A 27,075-nucleotide genomic window follows, 5' to 3' on the forward strand; every position below is an offset into this window, starting at 1 on the left:
CAATGCACCCCCTCCCCCCCCCCCCTTTTTATTTCGAAAAAAATCTTTATTTCTGTATAAATTACCACCAAAGACAATAAATAGATCTTAATTGTGCACCCCCCCCCCCCCCCCCCCCCCCCCTTTTCAAAAAAGCTGTATCCGCCCATGTATGGGGATATATATGTGAACCATTACCAACGAGTTGACTGTTGTTTTAGGTATGCTCGTTTGCGCTAAGACGGAACCCGGTCGCAAAAATGGCCATGAGAGGGGCACGAGTCGCTATTCGGCTTGTCCCGGAATAACACGAGTTGGTCACGAATGTCACTCTCTGCACGTCTTCCCACCGGCTGGTTAGTGCGTGCTCGCGTAGTGGTCACGTGGGTTGTCACGTGGATGCATCAAGTTTACTGATACGGATTATGATCAGATTAAGATCTAGGAATGATCTCAAACTTTTGAAAATGTGTCTATAAACATGTGGATACCATACATTAATCGACCACACTGTTCCCTTGGTGCCCTATGAATGTGAATTCGCCGTCAGTATCATCACCCGATCGACCATTTAATGAATGCATATTGAAGTTCCGACATAAATCTAACAGTTTGTTCCCCTTGACTTCGGGAATATCCATGTGTCGCTTTCGTACTCAATACCGTCGACTGGTAGATAGGTTGTAGAATCATTTTCTATGAAACATGCTTACCACCAACTCAAGCGTTAAAATCACCCAGAAGTACAAATTTGCATTAGGAGATTCGTCATTTAGTACATACAATCTCCATTGTAAAATAACTATACATGTAGGTCCCAGATTGGCAGCGTTTTGGGTATCAGTCGGGGGCACAGGTGGCCCAGTCTTCTAAGGCGCCGCGATTCGCTGTGCAGAGTTGCGTCCCTTGGGCACGCCAGAAACCTATGATTGTGAGTTCGAATCCCGGTTCGCCCCGATTATGTTTCTAGGTTTGTCAACACCATACCCGTGCTCGTGGGTTTCACAGAAGTGGTAAACGTCTGAGACCTGCATCACTTCGGGCTTTCCTCCCACATTAAGCTGACACGCCGTGATATAACTGGAATACTGTTAAAAGCGGCGTTAAACCCAACTCACTCAATCAAATGTGTATCAGTCACATTAACAAAACCGAATATTGTACATGTGTAGGTGTTTTTACCATGCGTTGTGTGATGTCACCAGTAAAGAAGACACAGTCCGGCAAATCATCATGTATGCGGTTGAACCATGTGGCGATGTGTTGCCGAATGAATACAGCTATACCGCCACTGTACCGTCCCCCCGAATGTGTCCGTTCTCTAACACATTGGAAACAAACGTAGCCTGGAAACAGATAAGCAAAATCGTGTGTTGTTCCTTGCCAACGTCTCCATAAAGGTTGATTGGTTTATCGTTGTTTAACTCGCACTCAGCAATATGGCGGCGGTCTGTAAATCATCAAGCCTTGACCAGACAATCCAGTGATTGACATCATGAGCATCGATCCACGAAATTTGGACACGATGGCATGCTTCACCCAAGTCAGCGAGCCTGACCACGGTGAGTACAGCATACGTAATGCACAACTCAGATAGGTTTGGTGTAAAGACATTCCAACATAGGAGTGTTTGTTTGTTTGTTGTTTAAACCCGCACTTAACAATATTCGAGGTATATGACGGCGGTCTGCAAATAATCGAGTCTGAACCAGACAATCCAGTGATTGACATCATGAGCATCGATCCACACAATTTGGATGACATGTATCAACAAAGTCAGCGAGCCTGACCACCCGATTCCGATAGCCGCCTCTTACGACAAGCATAATCGCCTTTTATGGCAAGGATGGGTTGCTGAAAAACTATTCTACCCCGGATCACTAACATAGACTCATATTGTCATCATTGTATTTTTTATTTACCATGCATGTACTATCGACTGTTTCGATTACGATCACATTAGATTTGTTTGTCAAACTTCGTATCGTTTCCCTTTGTACTGACTGGCCTCGGGCGGCCACTTCCCCAGTCTGCCTGTACATGTGTATAAGTCTTCGGATTCATCTGGATCGTGACGGACTGGGGCTGGCTGACCTGGGCGGCCACTTCCCCAGTCTGTCTGTACATGTGTATAAGTCTTCGGATTCATCTGGATCGTGACGGACTGGGGCTGACTGACCTGGGCGGCCACTTCCCCAGTCTGCCTGTACATGTGTATAAGTCTTCCGATTCATCTGGATCGTGACGGACTGGGGCTGACTGACCTGGGCGGCCACTTCCCCAGTCTGCCTGTACATGTGTATAAGTCTTCCGATTCATCTGGATCGTGACGGACTGGGGCTGACTGACCTGGGCGGCCACTTCCCCAGTCTGCCTGTACATGTGTATAAGTCTTCCGATTCATCTGGATCGTGACCGACTGGGGCTGGCTGACCTGGGCGGCCACTTCCCCAGTCTGCCTGTACATGTGTATAAGTCTTCCGATTCATCTGGATCGTGACGGACTGGGGCTGACTGACCTGGGCGGCCACTTCCCCAGTCTGCCTGTACATGTGTATAAGTCTTCCGATTCATCTGGATCGTGACGGACTGGGGCTGACTGACCTGGGCGGCCACTTCCCCAGTCTGCCTGTACATGTGTATAAGTCTTCGGATTCATCTGGATCGTGACGACCTGGGCGGCCACTTCCCCAGTCTGCCTGTACATGTGTATAAGTCTTCCGATTCATCTGGATCGTGACGGACTGGGGCTGACTGACCTGGGCGGCCACTTCCCCAGTCTGCCTGTACATGTGTATAAGTCTTCCGATTCATCTGGATCGTGACGGACTGGGGCTGACTGACCTGGGCGGCCACTTCCCCAGTCTGCCTGTACATGTGTATAAGTCTTCCGATTCATCTGGATCGTGACCGACTGGGGCTGGCTGACCTGGGCGGCCACTTCCCCAGTCTGCCTGTACATGTGTATAAGTCTTCGGATTCATCTGGATCGTGACGGACTAGGGCTGGCTGACCTGGGCGGCCACTTCCCCAGTCTGCCTGTACATGTGTATAAGTCTTCAGATTCATCTAGATCGGGACGGACTGGGGCTGGCTGACCTGGGCGGCCACTTCCCCAGTCTGCCTGTACATGTGTATAAGTCTTCAGATTCATCTAGATCGGGACGGACTGGGGCTGGCTGACCTGGGCGGCCACTTCCCCAGTCTGCCTGTACATGTGTATAAGTCTTCCGATTCATCTGGATCGTGACCGACTGGGGCTGGCTGACCTGGGCGGCCACTTCCCCAGTCTGCCTGTACATGTGTATAAGTCTTCCGATTCATCTGGATCGTGACGGACTAGGGCTGGCTGACCTGGGCGGCCACTTCCCCAGTCTGCCTGTACATGTGTATAAGTCTTCCGATTCATCTGGATCGTGACGGACTGGGGCTGACTGACCTGGGCGGCCACTTCCCCAGTCTGCCTGTACATGTGTATAAGTCTTCGGATTCATCTGGATCGTGACGACCTGGGCGGCCACTTCCCCAGTCTGCCTGTACATGTGTATAAGTCTTCCGATTCATCTGGATCGTGACCGACTGGGGCTGGCTGACCTGGGCGGCCACTTCCCCAGTCTGCCTGTACATGTGTATAAGTCTTCGGATTCATCTGGATCGTGACGGACTAGGGCTGGCTGACCTGGGCGGCCACTTCCCCAGTCTGCCTGTACATGTGTATAAGTCTTCAGATTCATCTAGATCGGGACGGACTGGGGCTGGCTGACCTGGGCGGCCACTTCCCCAGTCTGCCTGTACATGTGTATAAGTCTTCAGATTCATCTAGATCGGGACGGACTGGGGCTGGCTGACCTGGGCGGCCACTTCCCCAGTCTGCCTGTACATGTGTATAAGTCTTCCGATTCATCTGGATCGTGACCGACTGGGGCTGGCTGACCTGGGCGGCCACTTCCCCAGTCTGCCTGTACATGTGTATAAGTCTTCCGATTCATCTGGATCGTGACGGACTAGGGCTGGCTGACCTGGGCGGCCACTTCCCCAGTCTGCCTGTACATGTGTATAAGTCTTCCGATTCATCTGGATCGTGACGGACTGGGGCTGACTGACCTGGGCGGCCACTTCCCCAGTCTGCCTGTACATGTGTATAAGTCTTCAGATTCATCTAGATCGGGACGGACTGGGGCTGGCTGACCTGGGCGGCCACTTCCCCAGTCTGCCTGTACATGTGTATAAGTCTTCCGATTCATCTGGATCGTGACGGACTAGGGCTGGCTGACCTGGGCGGCCACTTCCCCAGTCTGCCTGTACATGTGTATAAGTCTTCCGATTCATCTGGATCGTGACGGACTAGGGCTGGCTGACCTGGGCGGCCACTTCCCCAGTCTGCCTGTACATGTGTATAAGTCTTCAGATTCATCTAGATCGGGACGGACTGGGGCTGGCTGACCTGGGCGGCCACTTCCCCAGTCTGCCTGTACATGTGTATAAGTCTTCCGATTCATCTGGATCGTGACGGACTAGGGCTGGCTGACCTGGGCGGCCACTTCCCCAGTCTGCCTGTACATGTGTATAAGTCTTCCGATTCATCTGGATCGTGACGGACTGGGGCTGACTGACCTGGGCGGCCACTTCCCCAGTCTGCCTGTACATGTGTATAAGTCTTCAGATTCATCTAGATCGGGACGGACTGGGGCTGGCTGACCTGGGCGGCCACTTCCCCAGTCTGCCTGTACATGTGTATAAGTCTTCCGATTCATCTGGATCGTGACGGACTGGGGCTGACTGACCTGGGCGGCCACTTCCCCAGTCTGCCTGTACATGTGTATAAGTCTTCGGATTCATCTGGATCGTGACGACCTGGGCGGCCACTTCCCCAGTCTGCCTGTACATGTGTATAAGTCTTCCGATTCATCTGGATCGTGACCGACTGGGGCTGGCTGACCTGGGCGGCCACTTCCCCAGTCTGCCTGTACATGTGTATAAGTCTTCGGATTCATCTGGATCGTGACGGACTAGGGCTGGCTGACCTGGGCGGCCACTTCCCCAGTCTGCCTGTACATGTGTATAAGTCTTCAGATTCATCTAGATCGGGACGGACTGGGGCTGGCTGACCTGGGCGGCCACTTCCCCAGTCTGCCTGTACATGTGTATAAGTCTTCAGATTCATCTAGATCGGGACGGACTGGGGCTGGCTGACCTGGGCGGCCACTTCCCCAGTCTGCCTGTACATGTGTATAAGTCTTCCGATTCATCTGGATCGTGACCGACTGGGGCTGGCTGACCTGGGCGGCCACTTCCCCAGTCTGCCTGTACATGTGTATAAGTCTTCCGATTCATCTGGATCGTGACGGACTAGGGCTGGCTGACCTGGGCGGCCACTTCCCCAGTCTGCCTGTACATGTGTATAAGTCTTCCGATTCATCTGGATCGTGACGGACTGGGGCTGACTGACCTGGGCGGCCACTTCCCCAGTCTGCCTGTACATGTGTATAAGTCTTCGGATTCATCTGGATCGTGACGACCTGGGCGGCCACTTCCCCAGTCTGCCTGTACATGTGTATAAGTCTTCCGATTCATCTGGATCGTGACGGACTGGGGCTGACTGACCTGGGCGGCCACTTCCCCAGTCTGCCTGTACATGTGTATAAGTCTTCCGATTCATCTGGATCGTGACGGACTGGGGCTGACTGACCTGGGCGGCCACTTCCCCAGTCTGCCTGTACATGTGTATAAGTCTTCCGATTCATCTGGATCGTGACCGACTGGGGCTGGCTGACCTGGGCGGCCACTTCCCCAGTCTGCCTGTACATGTGTATAAGTCTTCGGATTCATCTGGATCGTGACGGACTGGGGCTGGCTGACCTGGGCGGCCACTTCCCCAGTCTGCCTGTACATGTGTATAAGTCTTCAGATTCATCTGGATCGGGACGGACTAGGGCTGGCTGACCTGGGCGGCCACTTCCCCAGTCTGCCTGTACATGTGTATAAGTCTTCAGATTCATCTAGATCGGGACGGACTGGGGCTGGCTGACCTGGGCGGCCACTTCCCCAGTCTGCCTGTACATGTGTATAAGTCTTCAGATTCATCTAGATCGGGACGGACTGGGGCTGGCTGACCTGGGCGGCCACTTCCCCAGTCTGCCTGTACATGTGTATAAGTCTTCAGATTCATCTAGATCGGGACGGACTGGGGCTGGCTGACCTGGGCGGCCACTTCCCCAGTCTGCCTGTACATGTGTATAAGTCTTCGGATTCATCTGGATCGTGACGACCTGGGCGGCCACTTCCCCAGTCTGCCTGTACATGTGTATAAGTCTTCCGATTCATCTGGATCGTGACGGACTGGGGCTGGCTGACCTGGGCGGCCGCTTCCCCAGTCTGCCTGTACATGTGTATAAGTCTTCAGATTCATCTGGATCGTGACGGACTGGGGCTGGCTGACCTGGGCGGCCACTTCCCCAGTCTGTCTGTACATGTGTATAAGTCTTCGGATTCATCTGGATCGTGACGGACTGGGGCTGACTGACCTGGGCGGCCACTTCCCCAGTCTGCCTGTACATGTGTATAAGTCTTCCGATTCATCTGGATCGTGACCGACTGGGGCTGGCTGACCTGGGCGGCCACTTCCCCAGTCTGCCTGTACATGTGTATAAGTCTTCCGATTCATCTGGATCGTGACGGACTGGGGCTGACTGACCTGGGCGGCCACTTCCCCAGTCTGCCTGTACATGTGTATAAGTCTTCCGATTCATCTGGATCGTGACCGACTGGGGCTGGCTGACCTGGGCGGCCACTTCCCCAGTCTGCCTGTACATGTGTATAAGTCTTCGGATTCATCTGGATCGTGACGGACTGGGGCTGGCTGACCTGGGCGGCCACTTCCCCAGTCTGCCTGTACATGTGTATAAGTCTTCAGATTCATCTAGATCGGGACGGACTGGGGCTGGCTGACCTGGGCGGCCACTTCCCCAGTCTGCCTGTACATGTGTATAAGTCTTCGGATTCATCTGGATCGTGACGACCTGGGCGGCCACTTCCCCAGTCTGCCTGTACATGTGTATAAGTCTTCCGATTCATCTGGATCGTGACCGACTGGGGCTGGCTGACCTGGGCGGCCACTTCCCCAGTCTGCCTGTACATGTGTATAAGTCTTCGGATTCATCTGGATCGTGACGGACTGGGGCTGGCTGACCTGGGCGGCCACTTCCCCAGTCTGCCTGTACATGTGTATAAGTCTTCAGATTCATCTAGATCGGGACGGACTGGGGCTGGCTGACCTGGGCGGCCACTTCCCCAGTCTGCCTGTACATGTGTATAAGTCTTCGGATTCATCTGGATCGTGACGACCTGGGCGGCCACTTCCCCAGTCTGCCTGTACATGTGTATAAGTCTTCCGATTCATCTGGATCGTGACCGACTGGGGCTGGCTGACCTGGGCGGCCACTTCCCCAGTCTGCCTGTACATGTGTATAAGTCTTCGGATTCATCTGGATCGTGACGGACTGGGGCTGGCTGACCTGGGCGGCCACTTCCCCAGTCTGCCTGTACATGTGTATAAGTCTTCAGATTCATCTAGATCGGGACGGACTGGGGCTGGCTGACCTGGGCGGCCACTTCCCCAGTCTGCCTGTACATGTGTATAAGTCTTCGGATTCATCTGGATCGTGACGACCTGGGCGGCCACTTCCCCAGTCTGCCTGTACATGTGTATAAGTCTTCAGATTCATCTGGATCGTGACGGACTGGGGCTGGCTGACCTGGGCGGCCGCTTCCCCAGTCTGCCTGTACATGTGTATAAGTCTTCAGATTCATCTGGATCGTGACGGACTGGGGCTGGCTGACCTGGGCGGCCACTTCCCCAGTCTGCCTGTACATGTGTATAAGTCTTCAGATTCATCTGGATCGTGACGGACTGGGGCTGGCTGACCTGGGCGGCCGCTTCCCCAGTCTGCCTGTACATGTGTATAAGTCTTCAGATTCATCTGGATCGTGACGGACTGGGGCTGGCTGACCTGGGCGGCCACTTCCCCAGTCTGCCTGTACATGTGTATAAGTCTTCGGATTCATCTGGATCGTGACGGACTGGGGCTGACTGACCTGGGCGGCCACTTCCCCAGTCTGCCTGTACATGTGTATAAGTCTTCGGATTCATCTGGATCGTGACCGACTGGGGCTGGCTGACCTGGGCGGCCACTTCCCCAGTCTGCCTGTACATGTGTATAAGTCTTCCGATTCATCTGGATCGTGACGGACTGGGGCTGACTGACCTGGGCGGCCACTTCCCCAGTCTGCCTGTACATGTGTATAAGTCTTCCGATTCATCTGGATCGTGACCGACTGGGGCTGGCTGACCTGGGCGGCCACTTCCCCAGTCTGCCTGTACATGTGTATAAGTCTTCGGATTCATCTGGATCGTGACGGACTGGGGCTGGCTGACCTGGGCGGCCACTTCCCCAGTCTGCCTGTACATGTGTATAAGTCTTCAGATTCATCTAGATCGGGACGGACTGGGGCTGGCTGACCTGGGCGGCCACTTCCCCAGTCTGCCTGTACATGTGTATAAGTCTTCGGATTCATCTGGATCGTGACGACCTGGGCGGCCACTTCCCCAGTCTGCCTGTACATGTGTATAAGTCTTCAGATTCATCTGGATCGTGACGGACTGGGGCTGGCTGACCTGGGCGGCCGCTTCCCCAGTCTGCCTGTACATGTGTATAAGTCTTCAGATTCATCTGGATCGTGACGGACTGGGGCTGGCTGACCTGGGCGGCCACTTCCCCAGTCTGTCTGTACATGTGTATAAGTCTTCGGATTCATCTGGATCGTGACGGACTGGGGCTGACTGACCTGGGCGGCCACTTCCCCAGTCTGCCTGTACATGTGTATAAGTCTTCCGATTCATCTGGATCGTGACCGACTGGGGCTGGCTGACCTGGGCGGCCACTTCCCCAGTCTGCCTGTACATGTGTATAAGTCTTCCGATTCATCTGGATCGTGACGGACTAGGGCTGGCTGACCTGGGCGGCCACTTCCCCAGTCTGCCTGTACATGTGTATAAGTCTTCCGATTCATCTGGATCGTGACGGACTGGGGCTGGCTGACCTGGGCGGCCACTTCCCCAGTCTGCCTGTACATGTGTATAAGTCTTCAGATTCATCTGGATCGTGACCGACTGGGGCTGGCTGACCTGGGCGGCCACTTCCCCAGTCTGCCTGTACATGTGTATAAGTCTTCCGATTCATCTGGATCGTGACCGACTGGGGCTGGCTGACCTGGGCGGCCACTTCCCCAGTCTGCCTGTACATGTGTATAAGTCTTCGGATTCAACTGGATCGTGACGGACTGGGGCTGGCTGACCTGGGCGGCCACTTCCCCAGTCTGCCTGTACATGTGTATAAGTCTTCCGATTCATCTGGATCGGGACGGACTGGGGCTGGCTGACCTGGGCGGCCACTTCCCCAGTCTGCCTGTACATGTGTATAAGTCTTCGGATTCATCTGGATCGTGACCGACTGGGGCTGGCTGACCTGGGCGGCCACTTCCCCAGTCTGCCTGTACATGTGTATAAGTCTTCCGATTCATCTGGATCGTGACCGACTGGGGCTGGCTGACCTGGGCGGTCACTTCCCCAGTCTGCCTGTACATGTGTATAAGTCTTCGGATTCAACTGGATCGTGACGGACTGGGGCTGGCTGACCTGGGCGGCCACTTCCCCAGTCTGCCTGTACATGTGTATAAGTCTTCAGATTCATCTGGATCGTGACGGACTGGGGCTGACTGACCTGGGCGGCCACTTCCCCAGTCTGCCTGTACATGTGTATAAGTCTTCCGATTCATCTGGATCGTGACCGACTGGGGCTGGCTGACCTGGGCGGCCACTTCCCCAGTCTGCCTGTACATGTGTATAAGTCTTCGGATTCATCTGGATCGTGACGGACTGGGGCTGGCTGACCTGGGCGGCCACTTCCCCAGTCTGCCTGTACATGTGTATAAGTCTTCAGATTCATCTAGATCGGGACGGACTGGGGCTGGCTGACCTGGGCGGCCACTTCCCCAGTCTGCCTGTACATGTGTATAAGTCTTCGGATTCATCTGGATCGTGACGACCTGGGCGGCCACTTCCCCAGTCTGCCTGTACATGTGTATAAGTCTTCAGATTCATCTGGATCGTGACGGACTGGGGCTGGCTGACCTGGGCGGCCGCTTCCCCAGTCTGCCTGTACATGTGTATAAGTCTTCAGATTCATCTGGATCGTGACGGACTGGGGCTGGCTGACCTGGGCGGCCACTTCCCCAGTCTGTCTGTACATGTGTATAAGTCTTCGGATTCATCTGGATCGTGACGGACTGGGGCTGACTGACCTGGGCGGCCACTTCCCCAGTCTGCCTGTACATGTGTATAAGTCTTCCGATTCATCTGGATCGTGACCGACTGGGGCTGGCTGACCTGGGCGGCCACTTCCCCAGTCTGCCTGTACATGTGTATAAGTCTTCCGATTCATCTGGATCGTGACGGACTAGGGCTGGCTGACCTGGGCGGCCACTTCCCCAGTCTGCCTGTACATGTGTATAAGTCTTCCGATTCATCTGGATCGTGACGGACTGGGGCTGGCTGACCTGGGCGGCCACTTCCCCAGTCTGCCTGTACATGTGTATAAGTCTTCAGATTCATCTGGATCGTGACCGACTGGGGCTGGCTGACCTGGGCGGCCACTTCCCCAGTCTGCCTGTACATGTGTATAAGTCTTCCGATTCATCTGGATCGTGACCGACTGGGGCTGGCTGACCTGGGCGGCCACTTCCCCAGTCTGCCTGTACATGTGTATAAGTCTTCGGATTCAACTGGATCGTGACGGACTGGGGCTGGCTGACCTGGGCGGCCACTTCCCCAGTCTGCCTGTACATGTGTATAAGTCTTCCGATTCATCTGGATCGGGACGGACTGGGGCTGGCTGACCTGGGCGGCCACTTCCCCAGTCTGCCTGTACATGTGTATAAGTCTTCGGATTCATCTGGATCGTGACCGACTGGGGCTGGCTGACCTGGGCGGCCACTTCCCCAGTCTGCCTGTACATGTGTATAAGTCTTCCGATTCATCTGGATCGTGACCGACTGGGGCTGGCTGACCTGGGCGGTCACTTCCCCAGTCTGCCTGTACATGTGTATAAGTCTTCGGATTCAACTGGATCGTGACGGACTGGGGCTGGCTGACCTGGGCGGCCACTTCCCCAGTCTGCCTGTACATGTGTATAAGTCTTCAGATTCATCTAGATCGGGACGGACTGGGGCTGGCTGACCTGGGCGGCCACTTCCCCAGTCTGCCTGTACATGTGTATAAGTCTTCGGATTCATCTGGATCGTGACGACCTGGGCGGCCACTTCCCCAGTCTGCCTGTACATGTGTATAAGTCTTCCGATTCATCTGGATCGTGACGGACTGGGGCTGGCTGACCTGGGCGGCCACTTCCCCAGTCTGCCTGTACATGTGTATAAGTCTTCCGATTCATCTAGATCGTGACGGACTGGGGCTGGCTGACCTGGGCGGCGGTTTCCCCAGTCTGCCTGTACATGTGTATAAGTCTTCGGATTCATCTGGATCGTGACGGACTGGGGCTGGCTGACCTGGGCGGCGGTTTCCCCAGTCTGCCTGTACATGTGTATAAGTCTTCGGATTCATCTGGATCGTGACCGACTGGGGCTAGCTGACCTGGGCGGTCACTTCCCCTGTCTGCCTGTACATGTGTATAAGTCTTCGGATTCATCTGGATCGTGACGACCTGGGTGGTCACTTCCCCAGTCTGCCTGTACATGTGTATAAGTCTTCGGATTCATCTGGATCGTGACGACCTGGGCGGTCACTTCCCCAGTCTGCCTGTACATGTGTATAAGTCTTCGGATTCATCTTGATCGGGCCGGACTGTGGCTGGCTGACCTGGGCGCCGATCTCCGTGGCGTTTTGTGCCGTCGTTTCCCCACTTCGGCCAAGTGCTTTGGCCAATCGTATTTGTAGGTGATATCGTTAATGATCAATTTATTGTATGAAATAAATAACAATCATCGCCTCTGTGCCTGTGTCTCCTACCGCCTTGGCGTAGCCGGGGGAGACTCGTACATCACCGGTATTACTGAGTTTGGGTCCGGCCACTACTTTCATGAATTCTCTATCTTTGAAAAAAGAAAATTTAACAATTATCGGCCGTGGGGGTCGTTTAGTGGCAGTCGATGTTCTCGTTCTATTGGAATGCTATCAGCTCGACTTTCCTCAATGTCGAGTTATGTTTTAGGCAGACTTATTTTACTCAGGATACACTTATGATGAAACTCGGTGACTTCAGTCCACCAGCAGAATTGTAAGAATTAAGGTCAAGGAATTATATAATGTCAACGCCAGAGAATAATCAGTCTCGGTTATCTGCCGAAATAGATTTAATTGGGCGTAAAAGGCAAAATAGTGGAGAAAAGTATGTTAGTTGTTCACTGCAAATCAGTGACACTGTCCAGAGTTGCGTCCCTTGTGTACGCCAGAAACCTATGATTGTGGGTTCGAATCCCGGTTCGCCCCCATTATGTGTCTAAGTTTGTCAACACTATACCCGTGCTCGTGGGTTTCACCGAAGTGGTAAACGTCTGAAACCTGCATCACTTCGGGCTTTCCTCCCACATTAAGCTGACAAGCCGCGATATAACTGGAATACTGTTTAAAAGCGGCGTTAGACCCAACTCACTCACTCACTCACTCACTCTGTCTGATGGATACCTAGAGAACATATTGAATGATAGGTAACATGACAATCTTCGTTTGATCTGTTTTACAATCCATGCAGCAATATGGATCTCATGCTGGCGAACTATTTGTCCTGAAGATGCTCCAATTGGCAGCCAAATACGGTAACAAAACTTGGAAGACGAGGACCCCTTGAGTGTCCCCTTAGATGTTTGCAGTGAGAGGTTCCGAATAATGTCAATGTTTCTTACATGAAAAGAGCACCTCCTGATTTTCCGTAATGGAGAAATCATAAGAGACTGATGATTCAGGAAGTAGAACCAACTTTCGGAACCAACAGATTCGTTCATAATTTCTCTATATTTTATCAGAAGTTGCGTCAGTTGTGCATGTTTAAAATGCACGTCATCATGGTCAGTGATTTCCTGGCTCAGAATCAACTACAACAATCATGACGTCATCATGATGGTTTAAATATTTAGATACGGATTAACATTTTCATCACGATTTTTAACAATAGTAATCACATGATGATAGAAAGTGTATGTTTTGCAATAATTCTCTTCATCCTATTTTAGAATATCCGCAATTTAGTACCACATTGGTCCTCCATGTCTACTATAACACCTTTTGAAAACTTTACGGAGGCCTTCAATGTTCTAATCGTGATAAAAAAAACAACTTTGTGTAATAGTCGTTTGAGGCTCTTTGAAGTCTTCATGGAATATCGATTGTACAGGAAGAGTTGGGAAAATAGACACCAAAGGCTGGAGCTGCTTGAATATTGATGTATTTAAAGGGAAGGTTTAACTATTGGAGAGTTGAAGTCCTACAGTCTTGTTGGGACTTTTGTAGCTCTGAATCTTTATTTACAGATAAAAATATGAAAAAGACGAGGACGACTGACTGGTCTCCTGTACAGCTATGTTCATTGAATACAAAAGTATATGCCATGTATGTAGTTTTTACATGCCCTATCGATAACATGAAAATGTAATTTCTATCTTAATATTCCTTTGGCTGCGGCCTGAATGTGGACAAATTTCTGTCATGAACCCGGATGACAGGGAGCCCCAAACCCATCCATGTAAACACTAGCCGTCCGCCCACATAACGTCCTTTTGCAGTAGCCTAGCTAGGTAATTGCCTTTATCATATAATGGGTAGTTTTCTCGGAGTGATAAAGCCAACGGATAAAAACGATATCTGTTGGGGTCATATGCGGATAGAGATGCAAATATCAAAGGTCAAGTAGGGACTACTTTCACTGTTTATATACAAACATGGCGTCGCCCTCGTCATTCGGCGATCGAGTCAGAATTAACCATCGGGAATCTGGATAAATTACAGGGATAATTGCTATCATTATCAAAAGAATAGTCTGATAAACTGAAAATCAGTGTCTAACTGTGACGTAGCTAAGGAAGTTTATAAGTTCTGGCAACTTTGGAGATATCAATTTCGAAATAATTTTGCGAGGGCACGAGGCCTAGCCAAGCGGGATTAGTAGCCATATCTGTGCTTGTAGACATCTGCAGCTTGAAACCTTCTCCACAAATTAGAATAGTTGGATTTGGCCGAAATGTGTTTGAATTGTTACCTTGATTCGTTTTGTCGCTGTGTGTACACCTGACTACACTTCTTAACGTAATGACAGGACAGACCGACTGTCAACAATGTCTGACCGTGGCCCACTCTCCTACCCAGAGTTCCATGCGGCCGGCAGCCAGCTAGCATAGTACCTCTGCCACAGGCCAGCGCCATGTGACGATTCGTCACATCTTTCACAGTCCATTCAAGATATTGCATATGCTTTTCATCCGTTTCATGTTTGACAAGTCTACACATTTTCATAAACAAATGTCAAAGAATGGTTAACTTTCATTGAGAAAGTATGCAAATACGTAAAAATCTACTTGTTTTTGCATAGTTATCCTATGTTTACATTGGTTGTACGGCTCAAATCAGTCTGATTTCTGAAAAAGCGCGTTTGTTTACAAACATGAGAAAAGTCCGGTCACGTGATATGCAAATTAGCCTGTGGCAGTGGTGTTATGCTGAGTCACCACTGCGACGGAGTGTGACCGTGGCCGTGACGTCTCACAGACTAGGGTTAGAGTAGCTTCCCTTTGACAAAGGGCAGTTACTCCAGCGGACAGACCGATGGATTCCCGCGAAAGGCTCGCCAAGGCTCGCTAAATACAAAGTTTATTCCTAATGCAGGATATTTACCATCCCCAAACACACACGCGTGATAACCTCTATTTACAAAGGGATCTGTAGAGGCGAAAAAATATGACTTGTTTACAATCTATGAGAATACTCGAAGATGTGTTTATCCAAAGATTATAGGTAACATCCTCACTGGAAATGTCACATTTGAAAGTTTCGGAAATAATTGAACTTCAAATGGTTGATAACTGGTCTATTTTTCTTTCTTGTCCTTGAACGTTTTTGGGGCTCGTGTGCATGACCAAGGACCCGAATAAGACTGAATTGAGTGAAAAATGGCAGATTTGAGAAACTTCAAGGGATTATCGATGAGCAAGTCCGACTTGTGATATTTCTACCTAATGTTTGTACTGTTTATATCCATATCTCTCAAGAAAGCCAGTAGGGTCAAATATTTACGCATATTAAAATACTGAATAAGCTTACTAAAAATCTCGAAAATCAGCACATTTGACTTAGTTAGCCATACTATACTATACCTATACATTTAGTTTTGTTATAATGCTAACGAGCAGGTGCTGGCATGAACAAAGAAAACTTTCACTCATGTGAATGATGAATTTCACAACGATTTCTGAAGGTTGTTTCCAAGTCTCAAATAATTCAGATTACGTAGGCCAAAGCCGTCCCTAATCCTAATACGACTGTACTCTCTTTAGGGCTTTTAAGCCAGGAGACCAGAAGCGACAGGGAGATCATAATATCCACAACGATATTATGACGCCGCCTTTATCGTTTGCATTTGTTGCTAGCTGATTAACTTCATTTTCTGAAAACAGACATACAGGTTTGAATGCTTCGCTCATTTGTACCGAGAATTTTTAATTGAAAGGTACCTAACATAAACCTCTATTCATGTGTCCTCAGTCCTTCTCGCACAGTGTTAACGTGTCGGTGCAAAGATCCCCTGTCATACAGGTACAAACATCGAGGTAAAAACACAATTACATGTCTATTATGTAGCGAATACAAATTTTATTCAAAGTATCTTAGTTCTAGAAGCCGACTGTTCCGCTCCGGACCCCCTCGAAAACGGAAACTTTACTTTTACGGACACAAAATACAAGTCAGTCCTCATCTACAACTGTGATGTAGGTTACAACTTCAGCGGTGACAACAACATCGCAATGTGCGGCACGCTTGGGCAGTGGAAGGGCTTCAGCGGAAAATGTGAAAGTAAATTTTATTCTCTATTTCTAATAGATATAACCTTTTTGGACCGCCTCTGTCGTCTGCCTTGAGAGCAGGGGAACGATGGTTCGATCTTGAGCCGCGTCATACCAAAAGACGTTAAAATATGGTACTTGTTGTTACCCTGCCTGGCGTCGGCATGTGTTCATGAATGACTACCAAATAGTGATGATACCAGGTGTTCGCCAAAAGGTTAGCGGATCCTTCCCTACCGGTCGCATCTGTTGAGATCCTGGAATATTGCTCGACAGAAAGGGAAAGTTCACTATGGAAAGCTGAAATCACCCATCAAGGCATACAGCCTTATGCACTCTTATCAATATTAACATGTTAACAACCGATCCGGCAAAAATGAAAGAATCAAATGGTTCGGAAAAGAATCCACAATGTTAAAACCAGTATATGGATGGTTGACAAAAGTCATAGTCGACCACATGTCTCGCATAAAACCCAATATATATATTTTCAGTAATTGATTGTGAGGACCCTGTTCCCCTCCTGAATGGCAGACCGTCCTACACCCTCACTACGTATGGTGAAAACGTCACCTTCTCCTGCGACATCGGATACAACTTCAGCGGCAGCGACAACGTTGCAACGTGTGGAAGTAGTGGACTCTGGGAAGGCTTCAATGGTCAATGTGAACGTAAGGAAGAAGTTTTTTTGAGTATTTCATTTTTTTTAAAAAACAACAACAAAACTTTCAACATGATTGAAAAGTATTAATTAGGGAATGGCTTAACGCGCCACGTTGCAGTTAATATCTCCTGCAATTTTATATCAGGTTGGTGATTTTCCTTATATCCTATTAACAGGGGCACTTATGGTCCAGTCGTCATTCCGCCTCCCTGTGCAGAGTTGCGTCCCTTAGTCGTGCCAGAAACCTATGATCGTGAAATTGAATTCCAGATTTATTTTCTGATTACATTTCTAGTTTAGTCAGCACCATACCCGTGTACGTGGATTTTACCAAAGAGGTAAACGTCAAGACGTGCATCACTGCAACCTTGTCTCCCACATCGCCATGATGTAACATGAACGCGAGGGGTTGCGGATATGTTCTGAGCCTTCCATAGAAGGACTTGACATAATCCCCTTCCACATTGATTCAAATTTTGCCAACAATGTTGGAGTGCTTTTATCCCAATGTCCCAATTTCGTAGAAGTCCTCCTGTAGGCTGTCCAAAAAGTTCCCCAAAGCAGCTATGACGTCTTCGTTCGTGTCGAAATGTGTTCCGCCTAGAGCTTTCGCTTTTTTTTCGGGAACAGCTGAGTTCAAACAACTCTCGTGGAATGTAAGCATGGCAATGACTGATTTTTGCGCTGGCGCATTGACCTGGTGGAAGAGCACATCTTTTCTCATCTTCCCACGTATCTTAATCCTATTTTATCCCGTTATTGGCTCAACAGTGATCCTCCTTTTATTGTCTGGCCATTTTGAAGATAGTCCATCATGATGACACACTCGGCATCCCTGAACAGGGAAACCATAACCTTCCAAGCTGGTGGTGGTAACATCAAATGCTTCCACTGTTTTGATTGTTGTTTGGACTAAGGTGAACCCAGGTTTCCTCCATCGTCACACATCTTTGTAAGAACCTTCTGGACAAGCTTCAAACAGAGCTAGATTATCAAAAGAAAAGTTGTGCCTGGTGCGTCTTTGATCAGATGTCAGAAGCTATGGAACATAGCGAGCTGATACCTCCTTCGTTGCCATGGTTTCTGTGATAATGGAATGTACACTCTCTAAGTACCTTCTGAATTAGCAATTTGACGCTTATTCATTCGCCGGTCTCATCATCACCACATTGTGGATTCTCTGGATCATTTCTGTTGATGATGTCACAAGCCTCTCAGGACGGGGTCGTCTTCAAGGCTTTCCCTGCCACGCTTAATCCCCGCTGTCTACCAAAGGGACTCTCTCATAATACCAAGCTTTTATCAAAAGTGAGTTGGTTTAACACCACTTTAAATTTTACGAGGACCAACTGTTCGTTCATTCGTTTTTTGTTGTTGTGTAACGCCGCACTCAGTAGCCGCACTCAGTAGCCGCACTCAGTAATATTCCAACTATTTAGACGGTGGTCTGTAAATAATCTAGTCTGGACCAGCCAATCCAGTGATTGACATCATGAGCATCGAGCATTTGGGATACGAAGACATGCATCAACCAAGTCAGCGAGCCAGACAAACATAACCACCTCCTACAAGCATGGGTTGCTGAAGACCAATCCTAACCTGGATCTTTACGGGTCGGGTAATAATGAATCAACGCAAACAATGAGCGATTATTGTAATGTTCATGAAACATGAATTTTTCATGAGAGTGCCAGTGTCCTCTGTAAACGCCATCGTTATCAGTTGTCATCTCCTTGGTGAAGATTGACAGAAATATCAATTTGTACATGGCCAGGTGACCGAATGTTGATGATAAATTCAATATCAATATAATACCACGCTAGTATTTCCATGGTGTAACGTCTACAGTGAGACATTTACCTTTCTAAAACCAATATTGTCTGTAGAGCAATGTGAGTATCGACTCGGGAATCTCCCCGAACTATCAGGGCCATGGAACACCGTGGGTACAGAAGCGTCAAGGGGTACAATGCGTCAATCATTATGTGTTATCGACAGTCTATGGTAGATTCACATGATACCAAATAACTCTGGTGAAGGTTCAGTGGTTTGGATAGTCAATATTCTTTTTGAAATGGGAACATACCCGATGACAATGAATCAATTCTCTTGCGGGAGCTCATGTTCCTAAGAGAAACCAGATAATACACTGTTTGTTTGTTTGATGTTTGATAAATATACATGACTAAGATTCGGAATGACACACTAGGGAAGCCGTTATTTCATAGAATAATAGTACCCAGAATCAATATGTCTAACCAAGAGTTCGAACAAAAAGGTTACCTTAGCCGAAGTGATCTTTTCGGGCCTCAAAGGAATCAAGTTTGAAGGCAATGTTCCGTGACACGGAATTAAAAGTCAGAGCCCAGCTGGTGACCATGAATTTCTTACCAGTCACCTTCTCTGTTCTAGAAATCACCTGCACTGCGCCAGATGCACTCGACAACGCTAACCACTTCTTCAACAACAGCACCTACGGAGCAGAGGTAATTTACAACTGCAGCACCGGGTACAACTTCACAGGAGACAGCAACGTAGCGACGTGTTCTACCTCGGGGAGATGGGAGGGGCTGGATGGACAATGCAACCGTGAGTGGGTAGTAATCAAGTATAAACAGCGTTATGAAGAAATACCCGTATTTTCAAACGATACATGCCTTGGGGAAGGAGGCTTTGTGTGAGAGAGTTCTTAACTCAGTGGTCCTATGTTCTACAAGATTGCACATTTATGATGAACCTAATAAAACGCAAGTGGTAATGTTATTCTAGATCAGGTGTGCACTGTCGATATCATACATAAAATGTGAAACTTGAGACAAGGTATATGGGCCATATACCGAAATGTCACTATTTGCAGTAGTTCTGCATTGCGAGCATCTAGTGAGTGAGTGAGTCTGGTTTTACGCCGCTTTTAGCAATATTCCCGCAATATCACAGTGGGGACACCTGAAATGATCGAACATCTCGGAGCAGGGTGGCCCGGTTGTCTAAGACGGTGCCATTTGCTGTGCAGGGGTGAGTCGCTTCCAAGTGCAAGCAACCTAACAACCAGGTTCAAATCTCAGATTGGCCTTGAATATACCAAGTGGTAAACGTCTAAGCTAAGACCTGCATCACTTCGGGCTTTCCTCCCATACCAAGCTGACACGTGATATAACAGAAATATTGTTGAATGACACAGTATCAAACTCACTCACTTATTCACTACCGCCGTGAAAATCCGGGGTAGAATAGGTCTTCAGCAACCCATGCTTGCCGTAAAAAGCCACAACGCTTGACGTAAGAGGCGACCTATTGGATCGGGTGGTCAGGCTCTGTGACTTGGTTGGTGCATGTCATCGTATCCCAATTTCGTGGATCGATGCTCATGATAGCAATCACTGGATTGTAAATGAAAATTGATAATTAATTTTATTTGGGAAGCTATACACTTAAACTAAAGTGACCAAACGCTTCCCACCATGTGAATACCTCCTTCTTGCCTTAATGACCTATCCCCTAATTTCACATAGATGATATCTATGAGGATGTCAAATATTTCACAATTTTATTTCTCAGTAAACTTGAGATGACCTTGAAGATAGAGATGTAACTATATCTATGGTCGCCACGTTTAGTGACAAATGTCCCATGGATAGTTTCTCCGATGTCGGTACCAGAGATAACTCAATAACTAGTGGCCAGATTTTGTGCAAATTGGTTATGCATATGTAGACTGTTGAGTAACAGATACCGCAAATATTCTCCTCTCGAACTTCAGGTCGAAATACGAAAAGGCCAAATTGGATTCAACATCTGCAACGACGATAGAAAAAGACCTTTATCGTTGTGAAAATGCTTGACTTCTCATTGATAACATCAATGTAAAATTTTTTGGTTAAGACATTAAGGCGACAAGTAGGCATCCAAATGGTCAGCAATTCTCTTTTAAAAACGGAGGTACCAATTACTTCAAATTTTGCTGGAACCATGGGTTGGTTGGTTTGTTGTTTTACGCCGCACTCAATTGGGATCGATGACATCAACGAAGTCCGCGAGCCCGACCACCCGATCCCGTTGCCTCTTACGACAAGCATAGTCGCCTTTTACAGTAAGCATGGGTCGCTGAAAACTTATTCTATCCCGGATCTTCATGGGTCTGTGAGCAATTGGAATGCGATGACATGCATCAACCGTGTCAACGAGCCTGACCACCCTATCCCGTTAGTCGCCTTTCACGACAAGCATAGTCGCCTTTTACGACAAGCATGGGTTGCTGAAGACCTATTCTACCCCGGATCTTCCGGGACCAGATCAAGAACCCAGGCATCCTTCTTTTGGAGGTTTTTGTCAGAGATATCGTGGACCCGTGAAGATTCCGGGGTAGAATAGGTCTTCAGCAACCCATACTAACCAACCAACCAACGTATCCGAGCAGAAGATCTGATTTAATGAGATTTGTAGTAACTGTGACCATTTGTTTTATTTTCTGCACCTAGTCATCGACTGCGGACCGCCTACTATTCTTAACAATAGCACTACTGCATCAACCTCAACGACGTACGGATCAGTTGCCGACTACACCTGCAACATCGGCTACAACTTCTCCGGCAGTAGCGACAGAGCCTCTTGTAACGCTGATGGCTTCTGGGGTGGCCTTATGGGACTTTGTCAAAGTAAGTACTCGGGGAACGAAAATTGTCTGTCAAAAAAGTACTAATAGTTGAACATTATTTGGAATATGTATGCAACCGGGTTTGTTTTATAAACAGAAACGCCCGAAACTTGAAAACAAACAAACAATCACTTTTCAAACAACCTGAAATGAAAGAACTTATCATTGGACTTAACTGCCCTGCAAAAGAGAGTATACACTTGCCAACTGGAGATAAACAAAACATCGCAAACGTCATCGAAACGCAACAAGGCTGAAAACAGTCGCCGCAACTCTGCATACGTAAGGTCCAAAACACAACCGTGACTCCCGTACCAAATGCATCACCATCGAATTAACATCTTTTGTTTGTTTCATTTCGTACATTAAGACACAAATAGACCCGTGAAGATTCCGGGGTAGAATAGGTCTTCAGCAACCCATGCTTGCCGTCAAAGGCGACTATGTTTGTCGTAAAAGGCGACTAACGGGATCGGGTGGTCAGGCTTGCTGACTTGGTTAATGCATGTCATGGATCCCAATTGCGTGGATCGATGCTCATGATTTCGATTAATTACAGACCGCCGTCATATAGCTGTAATATTGCTGAGTGCGGCGTTAAACAACCAACAAGACACAAATAGCGTTTAGACAATCCAGTGATTAATATCATGAGCATCGATCCACGCAATTGGGATCGATGACATGCATCAACCAAGTCAGCGAGCCTGACCACCCGATCCCCTAAGTCGCCTCTTACGACAAGCATAGTCGCCTTTTACGGCAAGCATGGGTTGCTGAAGACCTATTCTACCCGGATCTTCACAGGTATGCTGATGAATGTGTACAGCTTTGATATTGCTGGTATTCACATACAATGTTGAAATCATATACTTTTTTACACATTTGATAGGCCCGAATAAATGTACATATTTGTCAACGCAGCATCACAGACAAAGCATGAATTCATATAAATATAAAACGTCAACAACAACAACAAAGAATAATCAGTCTCTATTACCTGCCCAAACAGATTCCGTTGTGGGTGTAAAAAAGACAAAATTTTGATAACTTTTATAAAATCCTTACATTTTACATATTCATTAACTATTTCTATAGATGCATTAGGATTATTTCTATATCAATGTACATTTCAAATTTTGCCTCATTTAAGGCCTGTGTGTTAACTGAGGACCTATTCTACCCCCGGATCTTCACGGGTCAAATAGCGATAAAGCAACGACGTCAAGTTTTGGGCCTAACGTTTGTTTTCAGCAAAGTAAAGTTTTTAAAACGTTAGTAAGTGTTTGGTCAAATTTAATTTTAAGTGAATACTTTCTCTATCCCGGCAGTTTATTTAAGAATCAAAGATTTCTACTAAACCTTGACGTTTTGTAAAATCAACTTGCCTGAATGTCAGGATGCTATTTTTCTGAAACTGACTTTTCTTCTCAAGTTGTTGACTGCGGCGTCCCCGGCGAAGTCGCTCACGGCAACGTGGTCTACGATGGGACTACGTACGCATCTGTAGCCGTGTACACGTGCAACGTGGGCTACAACTACAGCGGCATCGTCGAGGGTGCCACGTGTGATCACAATGGGCTGTGGCAGGGCCGTGGGATGTGTCAAAGTAAACTACAGTTTCGAGTTATCCGTCGTTTGAGACATAGTGTGGATAGTATGCTACATAATCGATCAAGATTCTGGCGAATTGTCTCAAACGATGTGTCGACTTAGTTGAGTTCGAGTTAACAGAGTTCGAGTCAACGAGGTTTAATATACTTCATTGGACTGTATCGAAAAATATCTAATGTCCCAGAAGATGATAGAAGAATATGATTATGCTTCAGAATGTTGAAAAAAAGAAATTGTCTGCTGCATAAAAAGCTATTTAAAAAAATATATTTAGGCTTATTTTTAATTTAATAATATCTGGTTATCCAGTCTCCATACAAACTCCCAGCTCCCCTGCCCCCACACCAACCCCCTTCACACCCACATCGGGGGCACGGGTGGCCCAGTCGTCTAGGGCGCCGCGATTCGCTGTGCAGAGTTGCGTCCCTTGGGCACGCCAGAAACCTATGATTGTGGGTTCGAATCCCGGTTCGCCCCGATTATGTTTCTAGGTTTGTCAGCACCATACCCGTGCTCGTGGGTTTCACCGAAGTGGTAAACGTCTTAGACCTGCATCACTCCGGGCTTTCCTCCCACACGCCACGATATAACTGGAATACTGTTAAAAGCGGCGTTGAACCCTACTCACTCACTCACTAACACCCACAGCCACAGCCACAGCCACCTGACCCTAGAATGCCGAATAGTCGCCCTTACTTGTGTTTATGGGCATGCCATTTATGAATTCTGTTTTATATTCGTTAGTACTGTACATACTATTATAAGACCTGGGATATTTCTTCGCGACAAAAGTATTACCTAAAGACTTGACCGCAGTGTTACTAGAGTTAATATTTATGACGCTTTGTAAAGTCAGACCTTTAGTCAGCGTTAGTTGCCCCTTCCGACAAGCACGGGTTGCTGAAGACATATTCTAACCCCGATCTTCTCGGGTCTGTTGACAGTTGTAGATTGTGGGACACCTCCTGATGTTGTGAACGCCAACAGCACCTACACCACGACGACATTCACAGCAAACGTCACTTATGAATGTCGCACAGACTACGTCTTCACGGGCACGACGTTAACCTCGTCATGTACGGAGACGGGGATTTGGATAGGAATGAACGGTCTTTGTGTGGAATGTGGGTATCAATTTTCCAGTTCACCCGCCCGTGCCATTTGTGTTCAAAATCTAATGAAATTGTAGTTTATAGTGTGTACAACGGGTAGTTTGTAATGACACTCAAACCGCCCATGTTGTTTTTTGCGATAGTTTTAGTTTTGTTTGTGATTTGATCTCATTGTCTATGCTCCTATATCCTGACACTGTTCACATCCTCTCTCCAGAAACCTCTGGACCTATGAAGCTGCAACGATACACATGATAACACATTAATGAGGTTCAAATCGAATTTTCAACATGGCCACCAGGAGAACCATTTTGAAAATCCTTTGGGCGCCTTTATTCAGCCATTTGGTGTTCAAAATGTGATTAAGTTTGATTCACCTATACATGTTAATAATGGGGTCAAAATATATATTTGTTCGTGGTTTTCGAAAGGTTGGCCTTGATTTGAAATTTGCACTTCCATGCTCTTTAAGTCTCTGCGACCTAACTGTTTTGGGATGGACTGAAGTGGGAAACGCACACGTGAGCAACTGAACCATAGCTGTTGCACTAAGATACTGTTTTAGAAGAATACAATTGTGTTATGATAATATATACTGAAGTGCACTCGTGTGTACACAGAATTCAAACAGTGTGTCATGGAAGGTGACAAATGTTTGATTTATGAAGATCGGAATGGTAACAAGAAGCAGTATGTCAGACAACAAGGGTTTTATATAAGGGTACACAGTATAACCGGTATATTGGTAAATTCAGCAAGGATAAGAAGCGCCTCTAACGTTATCGGGTGGTCAGGCTCGCTGACTTGGTTGATGCATGTCATCGATCCCAATTGCGTCGGTCGATGCTGATGATGTCAAACAGTGGATTGTCTGGTCCAGGCTCTATTGTTTACAGACCGCCGTCATATAGCTGGAATATTGCTGAGTGCGGCGTTAAACAATAAACAAACAAACAAACAAACAAATCATGTGCATGATGTTCATGACATGTTTTATTAAGTTTATCAGTTGAATGGGGAGGTGTGGCAGCCTGATGGTGCTGAAGGGGGTCGTTGTCGGCACAGGTACTACTGGAATGTACCCCGGGTATGTTTCTGTATACAGACAGTACCCTAGGATGAGTCTATTCTGCAGCAGGGAACAATGCGCGTAACCGGTTCTTTAGGTATTCTTCACCTGTATGCCAAACCGCGGTTAAATTCATCATGCAATACTAGCATACAGTTGTATGAGATGCATTCCTGCGTATCACACACAGTGATGTTCGTACATTAGCAGTTGTAGCAAAAGTGAAGATCCGAGTAAGACCCACTTTTGTCTTTAAGAGGCGACTGACGGGATCGGATGGTGGTCAGCTACATGTTAAGGTATCCCAAATGCGTGGATCGATGTCAATCACTGGAACAACAACAACAGTAGTAGTAGTAGTAGTAGTAGTAGTAGTAGTAGTAGTAGTAGTAGTAGACTCGGCAGTAGACTCCAGCTACATGACGGCGGTCTGTAAACAATAGAGCCTGGACCAGACAATCCAGTGATTTAAGATCATGAGCTTCGATCCACGCAACTGAAAATCAGTGTAATGAACGAAGTCACCCAAACTAACCACCTGCCCATTTTGTCTCCTCTTACCCCAAGCGTAGGTTACGGGGGACCTCCATTCTTACCCGGGACCCACGCGAATTCTTACATTAAAGAAAAAGAGAAAATATTTTATGACTCGCTGTTTACGTGATATTAGGGCAGATGTTGCTCTTCTCAGCTTATTCAACTTACGATTGTGTTTTTCAGACTTTGTAAATATTGCGGCCAACAAGACAGCGACACAGTTCAGTACCTACGGATCGTCAACAGCCGACAGGGCTCTCTCTGGCCACTGCGCTGATGGAAACCATGTGAATCAGCCATGGTGGAAAGTGGATTTTGGCAGAGACTTCGTGATTGACCATATGAGAGCATCGCTGAGATCAGATTGTTGTTGTAATTCCTCTTAAATTTCTACGTTTTTCACACCGTTGTTTATGGGAGCAATATCCCAGCTATTTCATCGCCTTGACACTGGTGTTTGTATTTGGTACATTTTAGAATATAAGCTAACTTTCAGATACATGCCTTTTAGCATTTTTAGGGGTGAAAATGTAACCCATTGTCATAAGATCCTGGCATACCTAAGGGACGCAACTCTGCACAGCTAGACACGGCTAGTCGATATTGATAAATATATAAATCTACCATGATACACACAAGAACAATTAAGTCCGTGTACCAAAGAAACATATCACTATTTTTCAGCATCCCGAATGTCAACTTTGACCCATGTCCTTGAATCAGCCAATGGAATGTCAAGTACAACGTGCCCGAAGACTTCCGGTTCAATCACTGCGGGCAGCGTACTTCGGTACAACTGTGTAGGGACTGGCAGTTTCCGTTATTTGACGTTCAGACTGACGGTGTATAGTGCTATGACTCTATGTGACGTCAGAGTGTATATCATCAACCCGCTTCTCTGAGAATGTTGACACACACCCCAGTGCATGTACAAGGTTGAACGTTCATCATATTCACATGATTTACTCTGGTGTCATCTATTTTCGCGTTACGAATTGTATATGCCGTCGCCAGATATCTTTTGGAAAATACTTTCTCATCTGAAGCCTTCTTTAAAAATAAAAATGATCAGCTAGGCAGACTTTGTTAACTGTTCGTATCCCAAAGGCAGATTATCACGATAAGATCAGATCTTTTACTCCAATACATTACCTACCTGCTTAAAGATCTAGTGCCACATCAATATGAGGCCGCAAAGGTGAACTTTGTAATCAGGCAATTAGCGTCGAAGCTTCTATATTCTTCGTACTAGTGAGCAATCTCGGATTCCTTGGGTCTGCTTCTTTACCATAACGGGATCTTTCAAAGGGCACTCGTATTGCTTCAA

At 47.7% G+C, this 27,075-nt stretch overlaps 1 protein-coding gene across 3 annotated transcripts in view; it reads left to right on the forward strand.

The window, feature by feature from the left end:
* The window catches only part of LOC124149164 (E-selectin-like), a 57,509-nt gene extending 30,686 nt beyond the window's left edge, over positions 1-26,823 (forward strand). For 2 of the 3 annotated variants that reach the window (XM_046520564.2, XM_046520562.2), the window contains exons 3-10: positions 15,926-16,108; positions 16,593-16,769; positions 19,175-19,351; positions 21,241-21,417; positions 22,852-23,025; positions 23,975-24,154; positions 25,932-26,120; positions 26,433-26,823. In XM_046520564.2, the coding sequence (XP_046376520.2) occupies positions 15,926-16,108; positions 16,593-16,769; positions 19,175-19,351; positions 21,241-21,417; positions 22,852-23,025; positions 23,975-24,154; positions 25,932-26,120; positions 26,433-26,650 (1,475 nt within the window). In that variant the 3' untranslated portion in view covers positions 26,651-26,823. The remainder of the gene's footprint in view (positions 1-15,925; positions 16,109-16,592; positions 16,770-19,174; positions 19,352-21,240; positions 21,418-22,851; positions 23,026-23,974; positions 24,155-25,931; positions 26,121-26,432) is intronic. The other variant, XM_046520565.2, reaches the window with a different exon arrangement.
* Positions 26,824-27,075: the final 252 nt, after the last annotated feature.

The sequence above is a fragment of the Haliotis rufescens genome, unplaced genomic scaffold (assembly GCF_023055435.1).
Source record: "Haliotis rufescens isolate VD_foot unplaced genomic scaffold, xgHalRufe1.0.p SCAF_96, whole genome shotgun sequence".
NCBI classification, from domain to species: Eukaryota; Metazoa; Mollusca; class Gastropoda; order Lepetellida; family Haliotidae; genus Haliotis; species Haliotis rufescens.